The sequence below is a fragment of the Gossypium raimondii genome, chromosome 2 (genome assembly GCF_025698545.1).
Source record: "Gossypium raimondii isolate GPD5lz chromosome 2, ASM2569854v1, whole genome shotgun sequence".
Lineage (NCBI taxonomy): Eukaryota > Viridiplantae > Streptophyta > Magnoliopsida > Malvales > Malvaceae > Gossypium > Gossypium raimondii.
Window position 1 is genome coordinate 45,130,533 of NC_068566.1, and position 9,633 is coordinate 45,140,165.

General features: G+C 31.7%; 1 protein-coding gene across 1 annotated transcript; it reads right to left on the minus strand.

The window, feature by feature from the left end:
* Positions 1-5,448: 5,448 nt before the first annotated feature.
* Positions 5,449-9,378, minus strand: LOC105789101 (homeobox protein BEL1 homolog). The gene is made up of 5 exons (XM_012616330.2): positions 9,058-9,378; positions 8,147-8,953; positions 7,304-7,686; positions 6,963-7,023; positions 5,449-6,286 (listed from the first exon to the last, which is right to left on the minus strand). Exons 2-5 carry the CDS (start codon positions 8,888-8,890, stop codon positions 5,705-5,707), a joined length of 1,770 nt encoding a protein of 589 aa, XP_012471784.1. The 5' UTR covers positions 8,891-8,953; positions 9,058-9,378; the 3' UTR covers positions 5,449-5,704.
* Between the last annotated feature and the right edge of the window lie 255 nt (positions 9,379-9,633).

A 9,633-nucleotide genomic window follows, 5' to 3' on the forward strand; every position in this document is an offset into this window, starting at 1 on the left:
TGTCTAGCTAAAAAACAACTCCCAAAATTCATGCACAATCGAGTGCATGTTCTTTATTAAAGTAGCTTCATTGAATCTGGAAGATACATGAATGTCAAGCTGAAAAACAGCTTCCAACATTCATGCACAATCGAGTACATGCTCCACATTAATGAGCTTTCAATGAATCGGCATGGTGCATGTATGTCCAGCTTCATATGCATGAAAGTCCATTCGCATGTTTAATTACCTGCTAAGACAAATTAATCACCTAGTTAAAGTATTAACAAGACCAATTAAACACACAAATAATTATGTATTAGACTAGGACACATTTAAGAATTTAACTTACTAGCATACATTAAGTCTGTCCGAAACTAAACACACTTAATAGAAAAGACATGAATTAAATATGTAGCATGCTAGGACATAATAAAGGCCGAAAAACAATGACAAGAGTAATAGATTCAATCATCAAAAATCATCATCAAAAATCATCAGGCATGTAATGAAAGCTGTAGAAAACTAAAACTTAATTAAACAAACTAAATATTTAAAATGTTTAAATCTTAGCAGCTGAGTTAGCTAGCTAAGTCGAATTTAGCTTCAGATAGATTGTAAAAATCCCTCGTTGGATTGTCCAACACTTGATTGACGAATCCATTAGTGGTTTCCTTCCAAACTCGATCAACCAAAGCTGAAATTGCCTCTTTGAATCGCTCGGCTCAGCTCGAGTGATTGGTCCACTAGGGAGCTCGAATGGATCTCGATTGGCTTCGATTGAGTCCTTGGGCGGGTTCGTATCACCAAACCCTTGCTACGATCAATTTTATCCACACAGAAACAATTATGAAACCGAAGACTAACCCGTAGCTCCTCTATTATAGTCGAATGAACCAACATTTCCATAAGAAAAACAAACTTGGGCTAATTAGAAAATACAAGGTCATTTAAGGACAAAATTGCACTAGGCTTGCCCAAACCCCAACAATTCCAAGCTACACAATTCATTGTCCCCGATGAGTCCCATCCATAAGGCCGACCGATAAACCAAGTGAATAATCAATAGTAGTAGAAGATAAAGACATATCTCCGTTTCTACGAAATCTGTTGGAAGAATAAAAATCCTGGGAAACCACATCACAGGGCCTTTTCCTTGATTCATCAACCTCCATAATTTCATTCTCCCTAAGCCTCACTTGTCTCGCATCTGTAACAGTCTCGTGAGCATCAAGATGAGTTGGTCTCGTAATAGAATCTTGGCCCATGTCCGCTTGGCCTAGTAATAAAATTCCTCTTCTTACTCATTATCATAATCAATAAATTTCCCAATGACATTATGAAGGCTTTCTGAAGCAAACCTGGGCAGTAAATCATAGTCCTGGACCCAGAAATTTGCATACAAAAAAAATTACATCTTCGGGATTCTCTCCTTTAGACAAAGGATGAATTAACAACAAACAGTTGTTAAAAGACCACGGTCCTCCTGAGACCATTTTCTTGAGGTCAACTATATGAAAAACTGAAACAGATAAAGGCTTCCATCATCGATTGCTTTAATGCTCACCCCTTGTACTGGACGCCAAAGGGAGAGGAGTGTTCTTCCATACCTGCAAAATTATTGACTCACTCCCCAAGAAATTTCTCCACCAAACACAGATCATAATCAATTTCCTCCTTGTGAATCTCTTCCGAGTTAACCATCAACTCTACCTCCACCTTCTCTTCAATGAAAGACTCTGTAACTCCTACTCCATACTCTAAAACAGAAAGAAAACGAGGATAAAAATCAATGACTTGACAATGCAATACTAAACATGCATATACGAGATGACAAAATTTGCACTCTTGAAAAAAACACAGAAAACAGAAGCAAGACCATCAGAGAATATCTCAAAACATAAATTTTTAATGTCTTAACGTGGAAAATGTTGCAAGCCAATTAGATTGACGTGGGCTTCTCTTTGGTGCTTGTTATTCCTTGAAGGGCCGATCTCTTTTATGGATCCAATCTCAAAGCACTGGGTTTATAGAGGTTAACTGGTAATAGGCAATCTCACTATTAAATAAAAAATTATATTCTTCATAATAATAACAATAATAAATTAAGGGTTAGTAATTTGGTAGACTCATACTATATTTGTAATTTTAAAAATTATCACCTGTCTTTTTTTTTATTTTTTAAATATTTTATTATACCCTTATTTTACTTGTGAAATTTAAAATTTAAGCGACAATGTACCAAATATTTTCCATCAATTACTATATATAGATAATTTATAAATAAACATTATTTATATATTTTATCATTAGAATATTGGGTAAGAGGAAGAGGATGACAGAGTTTGAACATCTATATTTATTTATTTTAAAATATATTTATATTCAAGTATAAAATTTATTAAAATTATTTTATATTAAATATAATACAAAAATATGTTTACTAAAGCATATTTAAAATTATTATATTTATTATTAATTATTATTGTATTTTAAAAAATATTTATATTATTTTTTATACATTATTTAGTCGATTGTGTATATTATAATCAAAGTTAAACACTAGTTTTGGTTAAACTAGCTTTCTCTTGTAAAAGGCTAGGGTTTGAGTCATGCTAGAAGCAAAATAGTAGACATTTTGTAACCTTATCAAGAGGCAAATTTTGGAGTCGGATACTCGCATCCGTTATTCGAATATCGAAGGTAGATTCAAATAATGGATTTGAATTACAGATATCCAATGGGCTAAATTTGTATCTGTAGCAAATATTATTTTTACTATCCAAATCCGCAATTTAAATTGTCATCCCTGTTCCAAAATACTTTCTTTTTTGGCTATACTAGTTCCCAAGTCACGTGCGTTGCACATAGAGTTGAGCAAGAAAAATCAAAAAATCAAAAATCGACCCTAATTAAGGTTTTTGGACAGTTTATGGAATGTAAATTTAAAGTTAATCAAAACCAAAGTGAATTCTATTAAAAGTTGTTGAATATTATTGTTTTTTTTTTAAATATTGATAAAAAAGACTTTGAAAATAATTTAAAAAGCCTCCAAAAATTATCCCCAAATACATGCTAATTATTAACAAATAAATCACCAAATAAATAACTTAAAGGATAAGGATAAGTTTTACGTGATAACACATGTCGATCTCCAACTTAGTCCCAAAGGTCTTATATGAACAAGTGCGTAAACAATTATTTAAACACGTTGTGTTCAAACAAGAGTCGAGTAATTAGTCTTGGACAACCTTAGTCCTAACAATTAATGTTTTAACAACCCAATAATCATATTTCATGCTCCATACTTGTAGATCATATATGTCTAAGTTTGACACAAATTAAAAGTTTCTAACTATTTATTTTATGTAAAAAAACTTTCAACCGTTAAATATACATTGATATAGACAATATTTTAGATAGATATGATAGAGATATCGGATCAATTCAAAATTTCATATGTATGACAAGTGCAAATATATTGATAAATTTAATGGTTGAATTGTTAAAATATTATTAATATAAAAATCACGAAAATGTGTAAAATCACTTTAGTTTTATAACTATGAAAGTGAATTTCTCCCATTTTTAAATATAAAAGGTAAAAAGATGATAAAAAAATCTTTTTAATTTTTGAAATTATTGTTTAATTTAAAAATAAAAATCACTCCAAAGAGGTCTTCCTATTTGAAAATCTTAGTTTAATTCAAAATATTATTTACCTTTCCAATAAATGTTATCATTTATTTGCATTACTCTTAATATAAATATCATAGTTCTCACAAATTTTACATTTTCAATTTTCTTTTGCATTTTGTATCTGTTCATTTCCACCACGTGTTTTATATAATATGTTTCTCACCATAATTTTGTTCTATAAATAAACTTAGACTTTTCACTTTTGAATGATGCTTTTAATTCTTTACACATTTATATAATTTGTAATATTTTTATTAATATAGTATTTTATTATTATTTTATGTTCTGGTGTGAACTTTTTTTTCATCATAATGCTAAAGACTTTTAACAGGGTATCAAGGGGTTGATGAGTGTCGTATAGAGATATAATTAAATATTTTAAAAATATATACCCATGTAAATTTTTAAAGACTATTTATAGACAGGGGCGAAGCCAGAAATTGTTTTGAGAGGGGCTAACATTAAATTGTAATTTTTACGATAATAAATATGCAATTTCACCATTTTAATAGCCTATATCTTTATATTTTTTAAAGAATTAAATCAAATTTTTATTATTTTCAGGAGGCCTACTAATTTAAAACTTTAATTTAAGGGCCGAAATAGAAAATTTTCTATTTTAGGGGAGTCGAGCCCCTACAAGCCCCCTAGATACACCCGTGTTTGTAAAATAAAAAAAAGTACACTACCAATGTACCAAATACTAACCCTTAAATTATAAATTTATATTCTATATTAATTTTAATTAAATAAAATATCATATGGTTTAAAACTAGTAGTGCTTGAGTCATTTTTCCCCATCACTTTGATTTGAAGCAAATTAAATGAGCCTTTACGTCATGCATGTAGTAAGTTGTTAGGTTAATCTCCCATGCTTTACATTTTGCCCATTCTGAATGCAAAGCATTGAGGGGTGTACTTCTTCCTTTCTTTAAAACTATTTTTAGGTATTTAGCTATGAATGATACACCACTCCTAAAATTACCTTTTTGCTAATACATTCCATTATTATCAACATTAAACTAACACATTTTTCATAAGTCGAGACTTGATAAAGGGCGTGGCTTTGGCCCTCCCCAAATGCTAAAATTATTTTATAGTCTTTTTAAAATTTTAAAAATTACAAGTTAGTATGATTGTAAATTTGTACTTAGACCCTTCAAAACATTTATGATTCATCTCTAGTCCCTCTAAAATATTTTTTAACTTATGGAACAAATAAGTTAGAAATATGAAAATGATCAACAAGTTACATATATTAAGATTATAAATCAACTTGGATTATCACTACTTATTCAGTCGAGTGACAAGAAGGGTAAAAAGAATTTTAATACTCTTTAAGTAAGATTTCGAATCCGAATTTTGTAAAAATAATAATGATAATAATAATACTATAAAGGCTTATCCCAACTCGACCCAACTCGACTTCGATTTTTATTGTTATTTTTAAGACTTGTACCTTAAATAATGGAAAGAAAAGAAAAAACCCTAATAGCATGTTTCAGAGTTCACACTACATCTGACAAAGGGAGTTATTGAAGGCATAAAGCAGCATCATACAACATACTCAAATTTTCAGAAAATCATATATGAAAAAATGCTGGAAATTCTTGTGGACATGAAATATCATCTTCATGAGGGACCACAACAATATAAAAACCATCACTATATCCCCATAATATTCTTATGGTGGAATTGCCTTAATTTCCAAAACTAACGACCCCCCAAACAAATTATGGTAAAAATAAATAAATATATAATAAAATAATCTAGATAAGCCCCAAATATATTCTGAAAGTTCAACCGAAACAACATCCACAAACATTCCAATCACTTAGCTTTCAATGTGAGGCCTAACCAAACGTATACATCTGTATAAACATGTTCTTCCAATACATATATATATATGTATGTATGCATGCATGTATGTATTTATGTACGTAAGCATGTATGTATGATGCTACCTAATCTATTTATCTATAAATCCCATCAACAATATGAATAAAACCCATTTTTTTTATTATTGCTAACCAGCCAAATCATGTAGCAATTGAGCACCCATCAAGCTCCTATAAGGCAAATGCTGTCCTTCACCATCTAAAAGTGAGTACTGAACCGGTTGACAATCTTCAATTTGGTCCGATCTAGGGTAAAACAATGAACTTTGTGAAGTTGGGGAGAATGCTAAGCTCACCCCATTATTCCCACCATGTTGTTGTAACCCTAACGTCAATGACACACCTCCACCGTTAGATGCTGCTGCTTGATGATGATTGTAGGAAGAGAAGTCCAATTCCATGGCACCATAAGTTGCAAAGCTTTGTTGTTGATGATGATGGTGATGGTGATGCAAGCTGTGACGGGTTTCAATGGTTTTGGCACTTTTTGGATCGTTTTTATCTAGGTTTGTGACAATGGAAGATAGACATTCTGAGTCAACTCGAACAAGCTGGTCCGGGGTTGGTTTTTGATCATTTTGATTAGTATTAGTGGCTCCATTTGGTGAGGCCATGTTGTTGTTTTCATGTTCCTTTGTTTCTTCCAAATACATTTCTTCTACCATTGGTTTCCATAGTCTCACTCTTGCATTAATGAACCAATTGGATACCTACAAGTAAAAACAAAAGGCATCATATATATAATATGATCAAATATATTTTAGTATATAGTATTTTGGTATGATTATAATAACTTAAAAGATCCCAACAAGATATGCTCCATTGATAATATAAATCAATTCAGGGGACTTATAATAGATTGATAAAATATTATTGGTTAAATTTTACTATTAGACCCTGTACTTTGTGAAAGATGTGAATATAGTCTGTATATTTTAATTTGATCAATTATAATCCATGTACTTTTGGATTGGTCAATTTTAATCCTGTACTTTTCAAATTTTGAAATTTTAAAATTTGAAATTTTAATTCGACCCAAATAATAGCAGTTAAATCCGTTTAGTTAAATTCAATTACTAGTCTTGTACTATACATAGAGTTAGATTTAGTCTATATTCTTCAATTAGATCATTCTAAACCCTATATTTTTGAAAATTGAAATTTTAATCTAAAAATAAAACCCGACATAGCATTACACATATGATAATATGTTTACCACGTTGGATTTTGAAAATAATAAAATTTAAGGAATTTAGCAATTATCGTTTGGTAAGGATTGAAACTTTAAAATTTAAAAAGTACATAGACTAAAAAATGATCAAATTAAAGGATAGGACTAATGGCAAAATTTAACCTATATAATAATATTAAGTGATGTGGACATGCCTGGCTTCTTGAGAGACCGGTTTGCCGGGCTAAGATATGTTTATCAACATCGCTTGGATACCTGCAAAAGTATTGAAACTTTTCAGCCATGGTAGTACTTTTGGTTACTTGTAAGTGAGGGAAAAGATGGGTCCTAGTTATATATATACATATATATATATATATATCAATGGAAACCAAATGGTCCAAATCCACATAAAAAAAAATAACAGAGAGAAGCTAAATGGTTGAAATAAGATGTCAAAACATTTAAAAAATGTGGAATCTGAATGGTGATGACAAGAAACCAACAAAGATTAACCACAAAATGCTTTAAAACTAGTAAAGAGAAAGAGATTTACGGGTGTAGAAAATGCTCAAATAACCAAGCTCGAAGAACCGAGACTGATCTTTCGGGCAAGCCTCTTTGGGGTCTCCATGGATGTGATTCCATCATGTTCATTTGATGATAAGACCTTTGTTGCCTCAAAGCTTGGTCGAGTATCCTTAGCCTTGGTGTTTCACCTTTGGTTGTCCCTGGTGCAACTGGGTCTTTTTCTCCCATGGCTTTCCTAGTAGCTTGAATTTGGCCAACGATGCCATCTCTTAAGCTTCTAAAATGCCTTGACATCGCTTTCGATGCTAAAGCCGAATACACCGATGCCGCGCCGATGCCGGCCACTGCTTCGAAGGACAATACCACGGCTTTCATTTGATCACAATAGTGCTTGTATCTTCTATCCAACTAAAGATGCATGAAAAGAAAAACAATAAATTTGCATTTATTGGGCGGCCCCCTAAGTCGCTAAATTAGTTCAAGAAAAGAATATTTTTAAACCCCATTTCAATCTACCACAAAAAGCTTTCATACATACATACATCACACATAGTACTATCAAAATACTATCAAAGTTGAAGTTTTATATTAAAATTCAGATTGCATTTTAATAAAAATATAAATTAATTGATTCATATATGTTAAATCAAATAAAATTAATCATTTCATCAAAAATTTTATTTATTTCTACTATTATAAACTAATCATATACATTAACATAAAGTTCTCGTGATGTATCACATGTCACTATTTAATTTGATATATATGAATTAATTTATTCAATTTTTGAGTAAAGAAAGACAAATTGCAATATGAAAACTACTACACAGCTTCCAAGGTATTTTTATCATCATACATACAAACATACCTCTTCTAGCATTGAAAGCAGCTTGGTTTTTCTTTTCTGCAACTCCATGAAATCTAGGGAATGAAGGGGTTGTTTCATTGAAGAGCTACCTCCATTCTCATCATCCCATTGTTTATTACCCTTATGGATCGATTGCTTTTGTTTCGATGAATCCATTTGTTTCATCGCAAGGCTACAAAACTCATTCAAAAGCTCTTGAGTTGGTCCCAAGTACTTTGAATTCCTCAATTGGAACTCCCCTTGATGATGATGATGATTTGCAGGCTTTGCAAAGAAACCCTCTCTAGAACTTGATGAAGAACCAATGAACCTCATATCATCATGTTGATTATCATAGCCATGACCAACTTGCTTCAGCTCAAAAGATTGTACCCCAATGGTAGTGGGATTACTTGATGAAAGAGAGAGTGAAAGACCTTGACTTGGTCTCTCGTTTCCTTCGCAAGGGAAAACACACCTGAAAGAAGAATCATCTTGCCAAGGACCTGATGACTCAGTTCCAACTTCTAACCCAGTTGTGAACTCGGCATGTTGATAGAACTCGGTCGTTGACTCATTAACAGCCTTGGAACAAGAAGGAGTACCTGTGGTGGTGGTGTTGCTTCCATTTTTATTGAAGAATCCTATCATCTCCATGCCTGTTGTTAAGTTAAACATCTCCGGGTTGGATTCAAAGCTTTGGATCTGATTCACGAGATGGGTTGGCATGGTTGAATAGCAAAAACCAGTTGATTTATCATCCATGTAATTTCCCTTTAATGATTTATGCTTTTCATTTGTTCCATTATAGCTTCTGAGATGCTGATTCTGCAACAAAACAAACAAACATTAATTGAAACTCAGTTCAAAACAAAACATTTCTTTATATAGAACATACTTAATGTAAGAAAGAGAAAAAAGAGATGCCTTACCAGTTATGGAACAAGTTTCAACAGACATGGATGAAAACTTGAAAGGAGATTTTGATGGAGAAGAACCTTGTTTTGTTCTATGTTAAAAACCCAACATGGGGTGCCATGAAAATTTAAAATCTTCACAACAAAAAGAAGTTTCAGATCCAGAGGTGATGATGATGGGGGCCCTTATGCATAACCATGATCATATTCATACTCATATCCTTGCCTTTTCTCTCACTAGCTCAAGTGGGTCAATAGGGTTATTGATGTAAAAATTTGTAGGAAAATGTTAAACGTTGTCTAATAATATTGGATTAAATTGATACTTATAAAAAAATATAATTGTTAATACATCCAAAATAGACATCCTACTGAGAAAATTCTCCCTCAATTACTTCATAACCAACAATAAAAAAATAAAATGAAAATATATAAAGAACTTAATGATTAAAACAATAAATTCCTTGGTTCCCAAAGTACTGAAGCAACAGGTGACAGGATAGGATAAGGGGAAGAACAGAGACTAATGATGGTCCTTTGCCTGCAAACCAAACTACAAGCCGCCACATGACATGACATATCAGAAAAATT

What these genes read in the sequence shown, in the direction of transcription:
- LOC105789101 (XM_012616330.2), bottom strand. Translation starts at nt 8,890, where the DNA reads ATGGATGATAAATCAACTGGTTTTTGCTATTCAACCATGCCAACCCAT. An exon ending in TTTGAGCATTTTCTACACCC is followed by an intron (nt 7,024 to 7,303) that starts GTAAATCTCTTT and finishes ATACTTTTGCAG; the next exon opens with GTATCCAAGCGATGTTGATA. An exon ending in CCGGTCTCTCAAGAAGCCAG is followed by an intron (nt 6,287 to 6,962) that starts GCATGTCCACAT and finishes TTTTACTTGTAG; the next exon opens with GTATCCAATTGGTTCATTAA.